The 20,492-nt window shown below is 52.3% G+C and overlaps 1 protein-coding gene across 1 annotated transcript in view; it reads right to left on the minus strand.

The window, feature by feature from the left end:
- Positions 1–547: 547 nt before the first annotated feature.
- The window catches only part of CD9 (CD9 molecule), a 32,360-nt gene continuing 12,415 nt past the window's right edge, over positions 548–20,492 (minus strand). Inside the window, exons 2-8 of the mRNA XM_028533146.1 lie at positions 11,800–11,902; positions 5,503–5,600; positions 4,765–4,839; positions 3,073–3,171; positions 2,840–2,929; positions 2,135–2,218; positions 548–1,055 (exon numbers count right to left, since the gene is read on the minus strand). Of these exons, the coding sequence (XP_028388947.1) occupies positions 990–1,055; positions 2,135–2,218; positions 2,840–2,929; positions 3,073–3,171; positions 4,765–4,839; positions 5,503–5,600; positions 11,800–11,902 (615 nt within the window). The 3' untranslated portion in view covers positions 548–989. The remainder of the gene's footprint in view (positions 1,056–2,134; positions 2,219–2,839; positions 2,930–3,072; positions 3,172–4,764; positions 4,840–5,502; positions 5,601–11,799; positions 11,903–20,492) is intronic.

Consider the following 20,492-nt stretch of genomic DNA (forward strand, 5'->3'; position numbering starts at 1 on the left):
ATTTGCACCAGACCCTCGGTTCTAAGTGCTGGGGGCACAGCAGTGGGTAAAACAAAGTCCCTGCCATCAGGGAGCCCACATTTATGGTGGTATCCCCAAGACACACCACGCTGCTGCAAGAGTCCTGGGCCGGGTTTTACTGTGGTTGACTCTATTAATAAATGTGTGACCTTGGGTCAGAATCCCCTCATCTCTTCACACCTTGATTCTTTTTTTTTAAGTTAGTACCACATTTTTAAAAAAAGATTTTATTTATTTATTTTTAGAGAGGGAAGGGAGGGAGAAAGAGAGAGAAACATCAATGTGTGGTTGCTGGGGGCCGTGGCCTGCAACCCAGGCATGTACCCTGACTGGGAATCGAACCTGTGATGCTTTGGTTCGCAGCCCACGCACACCTTGATTCTTGATTAGTAAAGTAGGAAGACCAACCTTCCAACCTTCTCCGCATATAAATGCAGTTAAAGCAAATAGCAGTCGACATTTGAGAAACACAGAGCTCTAAAAGACAAATAAAGGAAGCAAAACACACCCCCAAACCAGTCCAGAATACTGTCATAATCTTTTATTATGTATCAAATTGTCTTCAACATAAGTTACAATCTGATTAAATTTGATAGACATTTTTTTAAATCTATTCAAAAAACAAAAAAAGAATTCTCTTTATGTACAATAACTTTTGTCTAGAGTCTAGCAAATATAGTACCTTTCATTGCAGGATTTCTGCTTAACATAAAAAGCAAAAACAACCAAAAATTATAAACCAAAGCAAACCAAATCCCTTAATCTCTCAACTATCCATACTGAACAAAGCGTTAAAAAGATAAACATGGAATAACTGTTTTTGCTGTTTAGAAATGCAGAATGAATACTAACAGTTAGTGGCGAAAAAAAAAAACAACAAAACAAAAACGAAAACAATAACAAAACCCCAGGAAAACCACCAACGATCTTCAGGGGTCAACCTTCCTGCTCAGGGGTGCGAGCTGACTCTAGACCATCTCTCGGTTCTTGCGGATGTTACAGCACAGGATCATGCTGAAGATCATGCCAAATATCTGGAAGACAGGAAGGAACAGGAGGAACAGGGCAGCTTTGCGGAAGGCAAGACATGAGTCACTCAGGCCAAGACAAAGGACCAGGAGGCTAAATGAGTTAAATGTCAAAACAAGAGAGTCATAGGCTAGATAATGGGAAGGATCCCTGACCGGTGGGGCTCTGGGAGTCTGCAGCCACGTGCTGATGCACGCTGCTCAGCAACTTCCCTGGAGAACTTTCAGGGTGAGGCAAACTCAGAGCTACACTGAACGCTTGAATTCCAAATATTCCAACTTTGCTTCCACCTTTGCGTGTTTGTGTTTTATATTCTATTTGAGAAGGTATTGTTATCGCTTTTACTGAAAGCTACCCCCAACTTTTCTTAGATGCAGATGAGAGGTACAAATAACCACTAAGAAAGGAAGAGGTTCTCTCTTTTGGGGTAGTCTTGGGAGGGGCGGAGGAGGGCCGTGGCCCCTGCAGGGCTCTCATCGGTCTCTCGTGGAGGGACCCCGGGAACCCTGTGGACCCTTCATGGGTTCTGGGAGCTGATTACTCAAGAGCAGATTATCTGATGCTTTCAGTCTTCCTTTTGGCTGTCCACCCCTAGGTGCCTGTTAGGTGAAATAATTCACATCCATGTAGCTTTTATTGAACTGCTTTCTTGGGAAAAAGAACAGGTGCGTGATGGAAACATGTTTGGAGGTTATCCCAGGATAGCTGGTAGGTCTGGGGTGACTGAGACCCTCACGTGGGCCTACATCCGTGCACGGTCAGTGCACTGGCAGCACTGGCGTCACCTTACACTTACCCCTGACCTCACTGGCTGAGAGAATGGATTCTGGAGACACACTGAGTTCAAATCCCAAATGTTTCCCCCCTTATGAGCTCAGAGACTTGATCAACTTACTCAACCTCTCTATCGCTCCATTCCCTAGTCTCCAAAGTGGGAATGCTAACAGTTCCCACCTCATAGGTATGGCGAGGATTCAATCAGTTGATAAATGTGTAGCACTTAGCCCAGAGCCTGGCCAGAGCATGCACTTAATCAATGCTAGCTACTAAGAGGACCCCCGCCCCTGACATCCGGGACACTCACCATCACCACAGCGATCCCGATGCCCACCGCGCCGATGATGTGGAACTTGTTGTGGAAGACCTCTTTGATGGCTTCAGGGCAGGACTTAGGGGGGCAAACCGAGACCCTGGTTACACACACTCCCTGCTCTGGGCACACCCCTCCCCCCCACGGCACCCGTTTCACTCAGGTCATTGGTGGTTCTGGAGAAAGGGTGGGGGCAGGAGCGTTCAGGTGCCTTGGTTGGTGGATGGGAGGAAGAACCCAGAGAGACACAAGAAGGTGGGTTCCTTATATTCGGGTAAGAAATCATGGAAGAGGGCTAAGTCCCTGCTTTGGGTCTATTTCTTGTCTGGGGTTACCCCTATAATTAAGAATAGATTTAGAATTAGCCCTAGCTTACAATCCTGAGCCGTTTCTGGGTCTAAAAAGCAAGAGGCACGAGGGGCAGCGATGTGTGGTTCCCTTGCCAGATCACTGCAGGCAGCTGGGACACTTTGCTGTGTCCCTGGTCTGGCCTTGGTTTGGCTGCTCCTGAGGACACAGAGGCACCAGGGCAGGGGAGAAATGAGACTGTCGCCCTGGGAGCTTTCTGGTGGAAGAGGTATTTATGAAGCACTTGAACGCCTGTCCTCCCAGAATGAGGGGGCAGATTTCACTTCTACCCTGTGGGATTTGCCCAGAACACGTGGGCAGGGGCGTACAAGTCTTGCTCTTCAGGTTTACCTTCGTTGTGAAGGTTGAGAGTACATCCTTTTGGGGGCAGATGTCCGAGATGAATTGTTCCACGCCCCCAGCCACACCACAGCAATTCAACTGCAGAGAGAAGGGCAGGGATGCAGGTAAGAGAAACACATAAGAAATGATTGAAACAGAGGAGCACTGGTCTGGTCCAGCGAATACCCCGGGGGCCTGTGCTCCGCAGACCGGCTGGGGGAGTCCCTGCAAAGACGACCTACCGCGTAGTGGATGGCTTTCAGCGTTTCCCGCTGGAGCTCGTCCTTGGACTTCAGCTTCTCGTAGGTGTCCACGTAGAATTTCTGGAGTTCCTTAATCACCTGTGAAGGACAGATAAATGAGAGAGAGTAGCACAGGACAAATGAACAAACGTCACCTGTTCCGTCTTCCTCACACTTAGCTAACAAATTCTTGTGCGTGGAAAACGTTTCTGAGGTGCCCCTCTCTCGGCCCCTCACTCTCCCCCAGCATTCTCCAGCAACCTGCTCCTGCCGCTTCCCTCCCCCTGCGCCTGCGGCTGGTCCCTTCAGCCCAGCGCGGCGTCTTCCTCCCTTTCTGAGAACAAACGGGAATATCCTCAGTCTACAGCATAATCATAACACAAATCCTTCTCTGATCTGCAAGTTCCTCAGGCTTCCATCTTCTTCTGTATGCACTCAGAGACTGTGTTACTTTTGGCAAACTAATCAAGCCCCTCTGTACGCCACTTTCTGCATATTTAGGATGGAGATTGTATTCATCTCTACCCGAGAGATCATTGTGAAAAATCCGATTGCACACTGCATGTCCTTAACACAGTGTCTGCTACAGAGTAAATGTGGAGTTAAGTATTAGCTATTACAAGGTAAAATAAAAGCAATATCATCCTCCTGTACCCGGGCACCTCCCAATGTAATGGATGCCTGTTTCTTGGCCCTCCCGCCCCCACAACATCAATAAACGGACCAACGTCCAGCATTTCTCCTTCGGGATCTTTCTCAGTTAGTTACCCCTTCCTAGTTCTACAGCTGCAGCCTCCATCACCTGAACAGTGAAATCATTAAACAAAATAAATTAAACAGGTTTCCTGCATCTAGTATCTTTCTTCTTTCCTGCCGTCCGCTAACCGTGACAACACCTAAAACTCTGTTCCGATGTGGCCCGTCCTGGCCCGCCCCTCTCTGGTCTCCTCCCCATGGGGCCTAAGTTCAGCTGTGCTCAGGCCCTTTTGCTGCCGGGATGTACCCCGTCTGCCGCCAACTTTCCTCCTGAGGTCTTTTCTCTCATTCAAGGGTTAGGCCAATGTCCTCTTCTCCATGAAGCCAAAGGTCCCCCCTTCCACACCCCACCCCTTCCAGTCCCATGAGACTTTTGGATATAAGTGACTTCTGTGACCGTTATCAAATGCTGTCTTTCTGCCACACAAGGTGGCAAAGGTCCTCACAGTGAAGACAACAGTTCACTCATCTCCAGATCCTGCATAGTACTTGGCTCATTTTTATAGATTAGGTGAAGGAGCAAGGGTGTCCAGCCCGGAAGGCCACGTTTTCCTAAGCCATCTTTCCAGAAGAGTTGGGAAGAGCTGCTGAGGTGTGAGACACACACAGACACTGAGACCCAGTGGCTATTTCCTGAACATCTACCATGTGCCAGCCCTGTTCAGGGAACTGGAGGCAGTGGTTGGCCCACTGGGTCAAAGCAGTGGCTGGCACAATGTGCACCCAGGATAGTATAAATGCTTAAATGCTCACATTCCCCGCCCTGCGGGAGCTCGTGTTCAGAGGGGCCAGTGGGAATGTGGTGAAATAAGAGGCATGATGAAAGCTGACCAGAGAGGCCAGCAGGTCACCCTTCTACCCTTATCACCCCACACCTGCAAACTCCCAAACCCGTATCACTGCAGGTCCCAAGAGATCTGACAGGGAAAAACCTACCTCATCTTTATGCGAATATCCCCAGATGGCCGCAGCTATTTCAAGGGCAAATATCACCAAGAGGAAGCCAAAGAACTAGAAGGCAAAAAAGAGGACAGGGTGAGGAACAACCCTCGCCAACCAGAAAAAGCAAAGAGTATTCTGGAGAACAAGGAGGAATGACGACGACCCTCTGAGGACGGGGTGTCTGGGGACACCAATGAAGACACTCAGAGAGCTGCAGAGTGAAGCCCCGGCGAGGAGCAGCAGCTGGAGCAGGGAGAGAACTGGGCGCAGCCGAGCCAGAACTGGTATTTCTAAGGAACTAATCAGGAGTCAGTCAGCGGTAAAATGCTGTTGCTCACTCACAAAAACCACAGATTTGAAGAAATAAAAAGTGAATACACTCTGGAGTCTGAGGAAAATTGCAACACATTTTTGAAACCAGGGAAAGTGAGTGTACCTGTGGATTTAGGGGGAAAAAGCAAATGAACCAAGTCCTGGCATGTAGTTGCCTTAGGGCGGTGGGAAGATACAGAATCCAGAGAGGAAGAGGAGGAAGGCTTCCCCGCAGAGGAAGAGGACAAGCCCACTGTGCGGCTAGGAGGCTGGGGTAGGCCGGGCATGGGGGCACCCTGGGTAGCCGAGGATGACAGCTCATGCCCTGGGGGTGCCCTGTTCACGCCACCATCTGTCCTGTGGAACTTTGGGGGCAAGGAGCCCTGGCCTGGGTGAGGGGAACAGAGAAAGGATACTCACCAGTCCCAGCATGCACTGGGACTCTTGCACAGCCCCACAGCAGCCCAGGAAACCCACCAGCATCATGAGGGCGCCGGCTCCAATCAGAATATAAACTCCTGAGGGGAGAGAGGGGAGGACAGAGGACGAGACATGGAGACATCAGTGTGGTGGCCCAGCTGTTTCCTGCGATTCCTTTGTCCCTCTGTGTGACTGTGCCGCTCTCCACCCCGATCGTCCCAATCTTGGGGAAGAAGTGCCTCCTCCTTGAAACGCGGCCCCTCCCATCACGGCTCTCAGGTCTCCTCTTTCCCACCAGTCTCTCTTCTAGGACCCCACCCCATCAAGTCCTCACTCCTACCTCACCCCCAGCCTCCCTGGAAGGTGCCTAGTACCCCTTGACTGGGGCAAAGAATGTCCTCAGAGCCACCGGATCCTACTCAGGACACATGCTGGTCCAGCCTGCCAGCTATTTCCAGCTTGAAGAATCCACTCCCACTAACTGAGAGAGACCCTCCAAACTTGGGGTAAATTCCCAGGACTCTGTCTCGCCTCCCTCCTGCTGCCTCTACCTGGCAGGAGCAGCTGTCAGAACAAGCCTGCAGCAGCAAGGGGCTGTGCACACTCAGGCGGCCAGCTCTGCCTGCTTCCCAGAAGGGGTGGGTACCTGCCGCCCTGCTGTGGGGGGCAGCGAGGCACGCGCAGTTAGTAACACGGAGGACACACGCTGGCGAAGGGAGAGTAGCTCGTCTAGAGCAAAGAAGACAGGCCTGGCCTCAGGGGGCCCTTGGTGTGGTTCTAACTCTGCTACTCATTTCTGTGTGATTCGGGGTCAGACACTTTCCCTCTCTTGGGCTCACATTCTTTATCAGTAAAACGAGAGGTTGGTTGCTAGAAAATTTCAAAAGGCCCACCCCCCCCACTTATAGCACATGAATGAGATCTTGTGGTTGCAATATGGTTACTGTAGGTGTGAAAAGGATTGATCCTTTTGTTGGGCAGGGTCAGGGGTGGGCAGCGAGTGACACCGTTTCTAAGCCCTCAACTGTAGTGACTGATGGTAAGGGTGCGGTAGGAAGGGCAGTGACTTCTACAGATTCTGACTGTGCCCCACATAACGTGCATTCCTGGGACAGGGGACAAAGTGGAGCATATTAGCCCTTGGTACCCTTAGGGAGTACCCAGAGGGGCCTCTTTGGCAGTTACATTCTGGAGAAACCACAGTTGTTCTGCAGGGACCACCCCCTCACCTGGCTCCCCCAACACGCAGGCAGTATGGAAAAACTGGCGGAGAAGCCCCGACCTCCCTGTCTGTCAGGCTTGTGCTACCTGCCCTCCGGAGAGGCTGCTGAGAGCACTGGCTCTGAAAGCCAGCACCGTGACCCTGGGACGGCCGCTTAATCTGTGTGTGCAACACTTCTCTGTCTGCAGAACGGGGATGGCTGTGACGCCCACCACGGGGTTGTTGTGAGGATTAAGCGATGCTCGATCAAAATACGCACAAGACCAATGTGCACTGCTGTTAATGTTAATACAAAGGGTGGAGGACAATTTTACTAATCGCTGTGATGAATTTTTATACACTTGTTGACCCCTCCCTGCTAGCTGGTACCAGGGCAACTTTCTTGAAGTAGGGGCCGAAAGCGGGAGGTTCTATGATGTTTCCAACACAATGCACAACAGGATGCAGCAGTGAGAACCCTCGGTAGGTGTCAGTGACTTCACCGTCCCACATCTGTCCCCCTAGTACGGGGCTGAGGCTTCGCAGGCGACAAGCCCTGCAGTCTGCCTGCAGCTGAAGCTCACGGGCAGCATCGAGCAGAAGGCACACAAGGGAGCATTTGTGTCTCTTCCCTTTCCCCCCCACATCTGTCGTGATGTCAAGTCACGTGGGTTTACTGGCAAACCCCTATGCTGTATGAATATGGGTATTGTTCCCATGCATGCCTGGCCCAGACTGGGCAAGGGGACAAATGCAGCTTGTCCTCAAGTCAAGTCCCATCCTCCCAGGCCGTCCAGTGCCGTGGGGCCGCAGGCCGGACTCGAGAGGCAGGGCAGCTTTACGCCGGAGCCCTGCGGGAGGAGGGCTCTGACACGGGGATGCCAGTGTGCCGAGGCCGGGACGTGGCCCCAGCTTCTCCCCACCTCATCGGAGCAGGAGCAAGACAGCGAAAGATGAGTCACTCTTCAAGCTCCAGAGCAGGGGCTGAATGAATAGGAGGTATTAAGAGATCAAAAGGATTTCCAAGCATGTGAAATCCATCGAGTGGGAATGAACAGAGACATGTTTTCTTTCTCTAAGTCCAGATCCCAGGTGGTAAGCCCAGAGACGCTGGCAGAAGCAGGGGTGCTGGGTGAGCAGCATTTGGGAGCAGTGACAGGAAAAGGCATTTCCCGTGCCGAGCCAGATCAAAAGAGAGAGAGAGAGGAGAAAGTCCTCCTAATGGGCCTCGGCTAATATGAAATATTCATTCTCGGGCTGGGCGGACGAAGACTTGAGGACAAAGGGTCTTGCTGGTTTTAGATCTTGCTTAAGCAGCTGCAGATCTGGGGTCTCTCGGTGTCCCCCCTCCAGTCCCCTGGCAGCTGTTTGTGGGGATTTTAGCAGCAGCTATAGGGTGGCTCCCCTGCAAACAGCTCCCTGGAAACCGTGGGACCACTGCAGGGTGCGGGCTGCTTCTTAAAAGGGCCACCCAGGAATTCCCCCTGCACGGCTCCTCCTCGCTCCCGCCCTAGGCTCACCAGCAAAGGCCGGCCATGGCAGATGACAAAGCGTCCCCTTTATAAAACAAGTGAATGCAGGCTTTCTGTCTGACTCATGGAAAAAGTTATTTGTCACGGAGCCTTCTCTAGGATTACTGTGTTAATTTGCTGTTTATTCTGCTTGTCTTCAGGCTGACATTATAGCTAGTTTTTTAAAAAGCCCTTGGTGTAGCAGTGGCAGATGCCAGGGTGTCCTTTACAACAGAAATGGGGTATGTTTTTTTACCTGTTTATCGGGGCTCTCGGCTTTGGCTGGTCGGAGAACACATCAGCCTCCTGTTACCACCTCAACCCTGTCTTGCGAAAAGCACTCACCACACCTATTTGTGTGGAGAACAAAACCCAGCAGAGCTTCTGGCCTCCACTTGCTTAGAACAGTTTATCATCTCCAGTTAACACCATCAGGGCTCCCAGGAACCCTGACTCTGCTCCCAATGGACCCCCTGGTCCTTCACCATCCCACTGATGGCTGCTCTTATTAGCGAGCACCCCCCCGAACCCTGCCTGCCAGGCACGGGGTTCTCCACCTCAGAGGGGTGTGCGTGTGTGCACTCTGCCAGTTTCAGGACAGGGAAGACGAAGCACAGAACAGCAGAACAAACTGCCCCAGGCCCCAGGCTGGAAGTGGGGAAGTCAGCTGACTGTGGGCAAGGCTGTGTGTCCTGGAAATCACCAGGCACTGTGTCATAAAAGGGGAATGGTCCTTGGGAGTGTGGAAGCCTCTGGGTGCCCTCTCTCGGTGGCTATGTTCTGGGATTCTGGGAGGACACCAAGGAGTTAAGAAGGGCTGCTGGCCTGAGACCAAGAAAATGAAGTTCCCCAACATGTTGCAGCCCGGGATTACAAATACTGCTGACAGGCTGACTCGCCCAGGGCCCGACTGCCGAGAAGGCCTATATAAGGCTGGCTGTCGGCTCTTCTGGATTCTCTGTGGACTGTTTTGAATGTTGGAAAGTTTCTTTTCCGTTTGCTTCTCTGTCTGGTTATGCATTCTTTCTCTACTTTGGAAGCTGTGGTCCTGCTGGGGTCCTTCAGGTTTCCCAATGGGCCAGCTACATGGTGAGGCTGGCTTGTGGGTTGCCCTACAGATGGTTAGGGGCCCTGTGCAAGGGGTGGTCACTGCCTGATGTTGGGAACAGCAGCTGGGGTGGAGCTGGCACTCTACTGGAAGAGGGGCAAGGCTGGTATCAGAATCCGAGTGGGAAGGGGACAGAGTGTACGAAGACTCCTCTGCCCTTTGCCCACAGAAGATAATCACTCAGCTTCCCAAAGCACTCAGTGAAGGGCAGGGGCCCCAGCCATACCCAAGTGGCCACCCAGCGGACTGATGGTCGACTGTCACTTGTATCACCCTCTGTTCCCTGGGCTTCTGCAAGCTGAGCCCTTTCCCAGGGGGTCCGGCTGTAAAGGGTCCATTTCTTCTGTTAGAGCTTAAGGAGGCAGCTGCCACTGGCCCCTGACTAGGGACTGCTGTGTCTCTTTGGGATTGTATCTTCAAATCCCTAACCTAGTTGCTTCAAGTAGGACCACTGGCCATGGGTGGGGTGTGGGGGAGGTCGGGAGAGCCTGCAGTGACCTAGGGTACCCGACTCTTGTGAGGTTTCCAGAGGCAGGTCCCGGCTCCCCAAACAGCATGCTCACCACTCTCTTACCATTCTACCTGGCTTTCCCACCTGTCACTTGCTGGCCCGGGACACCGATACTTGGGCTTTCTCTCCCGCAACTACAATTTGGGTGAAGTCAAAGACCAAAAGAGCCCCCGCCCTGCCCCCACTCCTGGGGAACATCCAGTCAGTGTGGCTATTTTCTATTCTTGCATAGAGGAGACCCACCCACAATCTACCACAGGTCATGCAAGAGGCAACTTCCACCAGACTGGGTTCAAATCCCAGCGCTGCCTTTTGATGGTATGTGCTTAGACAGGTTATTTCACTTTCTAGGCCTCCGTGTCGTCAATGAGATGGTCATCATTCCACATACCTTAGATAGTTACCAGGATTCCACTAGATAACAAAGTGTGTGAGACAGTGAATGACATCCAGAGAGAGGCTCTGGGGAGAGTATGGGAGCCAGGCCCCCTGAAGAGAACAATGGGAGGTGCCCAGGGGCTCTCCTTAGGATGACCTGCCCGAGACGGGCACCCCAGCTTCCACATTCTTCCAGCAAATCCGCTCCCTCTGCTCTCCCCAAAGGTTCCCCCCTCCCTGCTGTGATCTGACATGAGAGGACCGGGTGCAGAGCGCTCACGTTCTCGCCTCGGCACCCGCCCCGCCCTCCTGCCCCCGCCGCTCCAGTTCCTGCAGCTCCCCAGGGTGGCATTCCAGCGCTGCCACAGACTCACAAAAAGCGAGCTGTTGCTGACACACAAGTCAGGGCACTATGGCGACCCGCTCCCTAAAAACCCTGTGCGTAGTTTAAAACAAAAATGCATTGTGTTTTCCTTCCCCTCACTTTTTTTTTCTTTCTCACAATAGGGAGGCACACCCTAAAAAAACCCCAACTGACGACAACAAAAATAATAAAAGCAGGGCAGCGGTCCGCAAGTCCGGGTGCCATGTAATCAAGTGGGCGGGGCCTGTCTGGAGGCAGGAAGGGGGCTGCACGCGGGCAGCCACGGCGGTCTTCCTAGAGGCCTGGGCGATAAGTCTCTTCAGACTGTTGTCTTCATCTTTTCTTAAAAATAACTTTTTGGGTGGGCGGGAAGGAAATGACCAAACTTAAACTTTGAGCCTGATGACATGACAGCACCATCCTAAAAATAGGGGGCTGCTCTTGTTTCTCGCAAATGAAATGTCTCCCATCCCCACACCGGGAAGAAAGGAGAGCCACAGATTCCGCGCGCTGTCCCAGAAACTGACTGGGAGGCTGCGTTCAACAGGCCTCGGTGCTCCCACTCATTCTACGGAGGTGTTTACGGGGCGATACAGCTATGAGAAGTGACAGACCGACGCTGGAAACAATGCAGCGGCGAAGTCTGCGCGCGCACAGAAACCTGCGAAGAAGCCAGTTCCTGTTTACACTGGAAATCTCCTCCTTGGAGCAGAAGCACTTGGCCTTTGCGCCAGCACCACCACCCAGGGGCTGGAGGGCTGGCGTCTCTGCTGGTCTCTGTTGCTAATTTTACTGTCACTCTCCAGGGGAAAAGTCTTTCGGGTCTCAGAGCCCCTATCTAATAATCACTTCTCCTTGCCCTGGCATGGTGGATTCCCCAGGACAAAGTTTTTTGAGCTCAGGAGATGAGTAAGCCTGAGAAGACATGAAATGAAGAGAGGATCAGGGACGATGAGAACAGAGGCTCTGAAGCCCTCCAGAGTGGCAGCGACTTTGGTGGCCACCTTCACATCAGAGAGTAGTCCACAGGCCAGGTTTAGTCAGCATGAAAAAAGAAACCACATCAGTCAAGTGCAAATTCATGGGCACAACTACCCAAAAGCAAAGCTTGGGAGGGACATAACTGGCCAATGGGGCCAGAGCAAATGCCTTTCCCAAGGCCACACCCCTGGGCCAACACGGTGTCTCCACAGTTGGAGGAAGTACCAAGTCTCCCATGCTTACCTGTGTAGAAGCTAGAATGAGAGTTTTCTTGCTCGAAGATGCTCTTGGTCTGAGAGTCGAATCGGAGCCATAGTCCAATGGCAAGGACTGCAATCCCAGTAAGCTGCAAGAAATACAGGATGTTGGCATTAATCCTCGCTGCCAGGGAGAGCGCAGTCCCCGAGAGCCAAAGGTGAGTCTACACTTAGTCTCTGTCCCTCGCCCACGTGTCTGCAGTAGCAGCAGCCAGCGTGGGGGATCAGCCCATTTACTCAAACTATCAGTAAGCTGGGAATAAATAATTGTGTACCAGCAGTACAGCAGCAGAACGGGTTACTTGATGGACAACGGAATACTATACAGCAGTGAAAATGAATGGATTGTAGCCATGTGCAATACTACGAGTGCATCTCAAGATGTTCAACAAGTTGAAAGATGTTAGAAAGAACCACAAGGATACATTCAACATGATCCCACAGAGTTAAATACCACTGTCCTATTTAGGGGTGTATACAGATGACAAAGGGAAGAAAAGTGATTATTATAAAGTCAAGTGGTGGTGACCTGCTGAGGGAGGGCCACTGGCAATATTCCATCCAGCTTTTGACTTGTGTGGCAGGGACATAGATATTCACTGCATAGTTATTCTTTAATCTGCTCATGCTTCACGCAGTACTGTGTGTATATATACCATACAGTAAAAAAAGTTGCTCATAGGACATGTCCATGTACCAATGAGGGCAGCCATGATTCCTTGCCAGATCTGAGTCCCCCTAGGCTGTTCACATTGGGTCCTTTCCCTTTCCACACAGGGGCCTTACAAGCCGACCTGCCCCATTCCAGGTTTTAGGTGCCCGCTTCCTCATGAGTGATCCTAATAAGCATCAGACAAGAAACCTCCAAGTAATCTTCCAATCTTATGAAAATCCCATTTCATAGGTGGGCAAGTTGAGATACTGGACTGTAAAAGGCAGACTTTCCCAAAAAAGAGCCAAAAGGAGGTGCCAAATCCTGGCCTGGCACAGTTGAACTGGATGCCTGCGGAGGCGGCCTCCTGCCAAGCCCTCCTCCCACCACCCCCAGGGCCAGCTGAGCTCCGTCTCTCACTCTCGTACCAGGGCTTGCTGGGGAGTGAGTCAGGCTGCAGTGCAGTGGCCAGCTGGGCGCATGAGGGGGCGGGCTCTGGGCCAACGCCCAGGCACCAGGTTTCGCTGGCCCACTCTTTGCAACAAAGACGTGCTACGTCAGCGCTCTGCTCTTCAGGAAGCTTGGTTCTCTGCTGGAGGAGCTGGGATAGCCCAGTGGTGTGGACAGGCCTCTCTTCCTGTCCTTCTTTGCTCTCCTCCTTTTCCCCATGACTTCACAGTGGATTTGGACGGACGTGTTGGGTAGAGAGGAAAGATGGCAACAGTGGGAAGGGCGACCTGAGACCTCGGCCTGTGTAGTCCAAACCTCGCCTGCACCCGCAGAAGTGAACACTGCCCTGGTGTGTTTCCCCACTGAGGGGCCGGGATTCCTGGCTCAGAGTTCTCCTGCTTCAGTCTTCCCATCTGTAAACCAGGAATGGTGAGATGTGGCTCACCCTTGCTTATTCAGTACGGCTAAAAATAATGGAGATTGTATATTGCAAGTATTCGAAGTGATGGTGAGAATTACTGCACTCCTACCCCCTTGGAGAGTCACTCAGCATCTTCCCACACTTCTCAGTCCTCATCCTAGGGACGGCGTCACCACACATCAGTAAGAATGACACAACACAACATGCCCCATGGTTGGCCAGTGCAGAACAGAAAAACTCTTGGATGCTGGCCTTGAAGGAGCAGGAATTTTAGAGTTCCCACAAACCGGAGAGCTCTGGGTTCAAGCAAATGTGGTGAGTCTTCCCTCTTATTAAGAAAAGACACGCAGGTGAGCGAGGGTCTCCGGGCCTGAGGCAATGACAGCAGACATGGCTCCGTGGGGATTACAAGTCTCCCATTCCCAACTGGACACTCTGGTTTAGACTGGGCTCTCCTGACTCAGGAGCACCGCCATTAGAGCAGGGACACGGTGGGGCCCACCTGGGACATCCCCGTATGCTGGGTACTAGGTTAGCAAACACTAAATACTGAGTGGGTCCTTTTTTTTTTTTTCTTTTTTAAATCCTTACCCGAGGACATCTTTTCATTGCTTTTAGGGACAGGGGAAGGGAGAGAGATTGAGAGAGACACACATACACACACATATTGATGTGAAACAAACACCAGTTGTTGCCTTCTTGTGCTTGCCCTGACTGGGGATCCAACCCACAACCTGGGCATGTGCCCTGACTGGGAATCGAACCTGTGACTTTTGGTCTACAGGACGATGCTCCAACCAACCGAGCCACACCAGCTAGGGCCTAAATGGGTATTGACTCCATGGTGGACAGACCCTGGCCTAGCTCCCCTGGGGTCCTGAAGAGTTAAAAGAAGGCGATGCTTCCCCCCCTCCCCCCGCCCCAACCCATGGAGGCCCAATCAGACCCCTGGAAAATGGAAGACAGGCTGCTGGCCTCCTTGTGGACTCAAAAGCATCAACCTGAGAACCCTGCAGGCTGGTGCTTCACATACACTCGGAGGTTGTCCTAACTTTTGGCAAGCACTTAGCCACAGGCCTTTTCCTCAGTCCTCCCTGCTGCCCTCATCTTCTCGTCACAGTTGCTGAGGGCACCTGGGACCTAAGAGAGGCAGTGTCCTTTCTGCTCTAGGCTTGTGCTTATCAGAGAATTATCTTCACGTCACTTGATTCTCTCGGTTGATAAAGTTACTCACCCACGCCACCCCCTCCTCTGCCGGGGAAAGTCCTTAAACCAGTCATCATGAAAAGAATAAAGACAACCCCATCCAAAAGGACTAAACTACAAAAGATGGCGGAAGGCTACAGCGGGCACAGAAGCTTCTCTCGGGCAGGAGCTGGGAGTCCTTGGGAGTGAGGCCCTGCTTGGACGATGACAGGGCTCCCAACTAGTAAACCTCCAGCGAGAAGGCCTCTCCCACTTTCATCCTGTTCAGGACGCTGAGCCAATCTGTAGAAGTCTAGTCATACATCTGGTCTACGTGCAAAGGTGGCAAGAAGGACATTTGCTGGAGACCTGGGCCCAGAAAGGGAAAGACTTCAGCTCTCACCCCGGACAAGGCCCAGGCCAGACACTGGAATCGGAGTCCTGCACGTCTGCACCCTGTCCTGAACCTCCCGTTACGCTGCTTGGCTATCAAAGCCAGAGCACTTTGCAGAACTGGGGAAGGAAAAGCAGCTGGCTCTGGACAAATGGAAAAAAGCGGTAATAGATCTCAGTGTCACATGTAAAACTTCACTGTAAGAGTAGGGAAAGGGAGGTCAGAGGCAGGACTGGGAGCGGTTGGTTCACCGAAATCACGGAGGAATGAGCCCTGTGGATCTTTCTGACTGGATTACTGAGTTGATTGGCCTGAGGAGACACTGTGTGAGCCATTAACCGCCCCATTTCTGTAATGCTATTGGAGAAATTGCTTCAGCTGGTTGGGTCACCACGGCTGGGGGCGCCACGGGGCCATGAAACGGGTATCACTGGCGCCACCGAGTACTGGCTTCCCCGGCTGTGCGGGCAGCACTATCTAAGGAGTTCAGAGAACTTCCACGGAGAATTACTCTTTGGTGTGGCACACAGAGGCTCCCCAGCCCCCCACCTGCTCTTGCCCCCTGCTACCGGTACTTGAATAGTAGAAGAAACCAAATGGGAAGGGACCAGCAAGAACCAAAGAGAACTTTGACCTTTAAAAAAGGGCATCCGGTCAATGATTAGGGGACTCCATAAAACAAGAAAACTGGGTCTGGGGAGCCCAGAAGTGGACGGTTTCCTCCCGGGTTAATAACTGACATGTGGCAGGAAAGTCGGCCATACAGTTGCCATGGCCGCTGCCTCACTGTCGCCCACTATCGCCGGAGCCGAGCAGGTCTGAGGCGGATGCTCAGTGAGACAATTCCCTGCTCACAGAGCCCTGGAAAGGGGACGGAGACCTGCCCGAGGTCACCGACTGCTCTGGAGGGGATGGAAGTCAAAAGTCCGGTCTCTCTACCCAGAGCCAGGCCCTGCCCTGCCTGGCTACCTGTCATTTCCAGTTGCAGCCAAAGGGGAACCTGCTGGTTTTGTTGCGAGAAGCTTCTTTGCCTTTGGGCCAGAAACAGTCTCCTCTGTAGTGCAGGGAGAAAAAGGGTCATTGTCTCCCCCACTGTTTTATTGGCAATGTCTTCATTTCTTCAAAGAATTCATTTACTTCTCAGAAGACGGGCCACGAGAACGCCACAACGCAAACCAAACTGAGGATGTCCTACAAAATACTTGACCGGAACTTCTCAACACGGTCGAGGTCACGGAAAACAAGGGAAGACAGAAACTGGCACAGACCGGAGGAGACGAGGGAGGCATGCCAACTGTCACAGTATTGTGGAGGTGGGACAACCGGAAAAACCGGTGAAGCCGAGGAAGCCTAGTTCAGTTACCAGTGATGGACCCCTGCCGGCTTCTTCGCTGTGACAACCGTGACGTGGCCATGGAGGACGGTAACGACAGGGGGCACTGGGAGGGATATAAGGGACCCTATACTATCCAGAAACATTGATGTGAGAAACACTCATCAGTTCCCTTCCACAGGCACCCCAAATGGGGACCAAACCTGCCACCCAGGCATGTGCCCTGTCCTGGAATTGAACCAGTGACCTTTTGGTTTGTGGGACGAAGTCTCACCAACTGAGCCACACCAGCCAGGGCTCTCTGCAACTTTTCTGTACACCTAAAACTTTTCTAAAACTGAAAGTATACCTTTTTTTTTTTTTTAAATCAATGTGCGGTTGCTGGGGGCCGTGGCCTACAACCCAGGCATGTGCCCTGACTAGGAATCGAACCTCCGATGGCTGGTTCACAGCCAGCGCTCAATCCACTGAGCTATGCCAGCCAGGGCTAAAAGTATATCTAACAGGAAGAAAGCCCTGCTGGTGTGGCTCAGTGGATCGAGTGCCAACCAAAGATGGGGCCTCTCTTTCAAGGCTTCCTGTCTCCTTCAAGAACCTGCTCCATCAATCCACCTCTTTCCTGCCTCTGCGCTCTGCCACTGTTTCATCCTTTGCCAACACACATGGGCAGGTCTGTCTATCCTAAAACACCAGAGAGAAAACAGAACCTCTCTTCCTTCGACCTCACTCTGAAAGGCTACAGGCAACGCCGTCTTCACATCTTCCGGTCTCTCAGCAGCACGGCAGCATCAGCCCTCCTCCTCCTCCTCACCTGCCCCGGGGATGGGACCGCTCAGAGTTTCCTCCTCTTGGAATGCAGCCCCGGCCACGGCCGCCTGTTGCTTCCCCACCAAGATTTCCTCAGTCTCCTCCCGAGGAAGTGCGGTCCTGTGGGCTCCACGTCTGTCCTCTGCAGTACCCTCATGCCCTCCCGTCCCCCCATGTTTGTGCTCCTCTCGCATCTCCAACTAGAGCTCATGCTCCTTGAGGGCAGGGCCACTTTTTACTCATGTCAGCCACTCTCCTGCTCCATCCATCCTTTGGATAAAACAGTCATCTGTAAATAATTATTCCGCAAGTAAACGATTGCTTCAATAAAAGAGAATCTCTGAAATCCAGCAGAATTTCCTCTCCTGGTCCTCCCGCCTTGGACAAGCCTCTTTCCCTCCCTGGCTTTTCATCCAGACCCACCTTCTGACATCTCACAAGACAAGCCGGCCCGCGGAAAATACTGAGAGAAACCCACGGGGTTATGTGGTGAACATCCCAGGGACACAGAGGGGCAAGTCCAGGCCAGTCTTTTGAAAATGAGAGTTCAAGAGTCCATGCACTGTTATCCTCAGCCCCCCATAGGAGTTCAGGGGCACACTCAGATTTCTGATGAGCACACAACACAGGTAACCCTGTCACCTGGGGCTTATGTCCACTTCAGGAGACAAGAAACGTGGTACTACCTCCTTAAGCTTAGGCCCACAGCAAACAGTTTCCTGGTCTCCTCTCTTACCACCATCAACACAAGGCGCTAAAAACACCCACGCATACATAACTCAGGATTTCGGTGAGTCACATCACGGTCTCGCTACAGTGACGGGCCCAGAAACCTTACACTTAAACACACACCTGGAGTTAAAGGAAACGGCCCCAGTTCCAAAGGAGGATTGAAAACAAATCAAAGACTGATGCCGCGTAGGGGCACCTGGCGGCTCCAGACCACGGGCCAAGTTTGCACAACTGGTTCCAGTTAGAACCTGAGGAGCTGTTTAGTTAGAGGTGGCCCTATTGAGGGAAAGATGAGGAGGCGTGACAGGAGGGAGAAGCAATTGGCTGGTGAGGAGTTCGTTTCTTTGTGTGTGGGGGAGGGTACTGTAGCCCGTCCCTCAGGTGGAAAGCACCCTGTCTACCCGTGGGACAAATCCCACTCCACTGAAAATTCCTTTCATAGCAAATGGACTGGGCAGTCTTGCTGAGACACCCCCACGCCCCACCCCTTCCCCTAGGTCCCTTCTTTCTTCTGTAATGTAACCTGACTGGTCACATCTTTTTTAAAGGACAAAATACTCATTCTGCCTTCTCTTCCAGCTGTCCCAGAAAGTGGAGAGCAGATCTTTGTCCACAGTGGTTTCCCTCTGAGGCTGGCCTCAGCCTTGTGGTCACATCTGTCCCTGGAGGTAGGCAGTGGTGACAGGATAGGGTTAGGGAAGGTGGGAGCAGTTTCTTTTTTAATGTCCCATTGTTCCCCTGGAAAGCAATGGCTCTCTGGTTACTTTGGTGAGACTGGGGTCAAAGAGACGGCACAAAATTTTTCAGTAAGGGGCAGGTGGCATAACAGAAAAAATGGTGAGCAGGAAGTAGGAGACCTTGACTCTGTTACCTGTCACTTGCACGCCTGTGTCACCCAGGCCCTGGTTTACACAGGGCGAATGTGGGAATCACCCGGGGGAATTCAAAACATGCACCCGCCTCAGCCCATCCCAGGGGAGTCTGCACTCCCAGGCGATTCCTTGCGCAACCCTGTCAAGGAGGGCCGGGCCAGTTGCAGGGCATGGATTCAAGTCTAATTCTGGCCCTACCACCTGGGAGCTGTATGGCACTCCACACTTTCCTTGGCTTCTTTGAGCCTTAGTGTTCTCATTTGTTAAAAAAAAATTGTCTGATACCTGTCCTGCCTTTGACCCAGGCAGAAGGTGAATGTTAAATGAGGAGATGCATGTAAATCACTCCAAAAATGGTGAAGTGCTACAGCCAGACAGATTCTGTAGGGCAAGATGTGGTAACAGCGATGACAATGACCCTTGAGAAAGACAGGAGACGACAGTGGGGCGATTCATGGCGCTTGGCGGACGCCGGCTGCGTGTCCTCCTATGATCTGAGGAGGTGGCTGGGCAGGAGCAAGGCGATTTAGGACACTGGGGTTCTATTTTCTGGTCTCTGTGAGAGTCAGTGAGTGCTGTGTGGTGGGGGAGGTGGATAAATTTACCTCCTTCACACCCATGCACTGCCTCTGGAGCTCCGCTAGGATCAGATGGGAGCGGCCAAAGAAAAGTGGGGAAGGAAGGTTAAAGGGAGATTGTTGACTGAGACTGGAGGCCTCTGTCCTTGCTTGGATCACAGACTGCCTTCTGTGGGCGCATTAACTCTGCAGAGAGGAGTTATTAAAGGAGCCGATCACAGAGAGGCAGGGCATTTTACCTCTCTACTTCCTCCCTTTGGTAAGATAGCATCCGCCTGGGTTTTGTTTTGTTTTGTTTTTTAATGTACTGGACTTTACGGACCTCTTGACATGCTTGCCCACGGTGCCCAGGAAATCAGCAAGAGACTGAATACCAAGGATGCAATTTCCCCTACCAGCCTTTTCGGGGGCCCGAAACACCAGTCATGCTTTAAGAAAGCCTCAGAAGCGGAGATAAGGGCCTCTATGTTCACACAGGCTCCAACAGTTAAAAACAAGTCAGGCCACCCAGACCTGTGGGCTCCGGGCCTCACCCGTCCCCATGGCAACCCTGGCTCACCACTGAATGCCAACTCGGATGGGCTGATTCACCGTCAGGAGGCTGGTCCTGGCACTGCCAGCAAGAACAAACAGGCGCCCGAGCCCCACTGCCTCCCCTAATCCAGGCCTGTAGTAGCTTCCTCCCCCAGCTCTCAGTGAAGGCTGGAGCTGTTGTCTTCGGAAGGGCAAAGCTGCTTGGGCAGGAACAGGGGGCTCAGAGCCCCCCTTATCCATTTCCACCCACAGTGAAACCACCACCAAAACCAAATGTCACTCTGTTCAGCAGCAAAAACCACCATGGTTTGCTTTCATTAAAGGTTACAGTAAGCTGTTAGTTCACGGCAAAATGTAAAGAAGTCAATCAGGGATATCGCCGACTTTAGTGCTGTCTATCAGAGATGAGCTGGAAAGCCCAGAGATCACATTCCTGGAGAACAAGGTCCCCAGTAAGCCTGAGCATCCTGGGGGCCACTCTGCTCCTCTAGGCAACCTCTGCTCTCGGGGCTTCTACTGAGCTCCCCATCTGGGGGCAGTGTCCAAATCTGCAGAAGCCGGTATCCTCAAAGGCCACTGGGAAACTTTTCTCTAGGCCAGTGGCTCTCTCATGTGGTCTCCAGACCAGCTGCAGCAGCAGCAGCAGCAGCACCTGGGAACTCGGTCAATGAGAAAGGTGAGTGGGGTGGGGCCCAGCCATCTGTGTTTTAACAGGTGCCCC

Source organism: Phyllostomus discolor, chromosome 2 (genome assembly GCF_004126475.2).
Source record: "Phyllostomus discolor isolate MPI-MPIP mPhyDis1 chromosome 2, mPhyDis1.pri.v3, whole genome shotgun sequence".
Taxonomy (NCBI): domain Eukaryota; kingdom Metazoa; phylum Chordata; class Mammalia; order Chiroptera; family Phyllostomidae; genus Phyllostomus; species Phyllostomus discolor.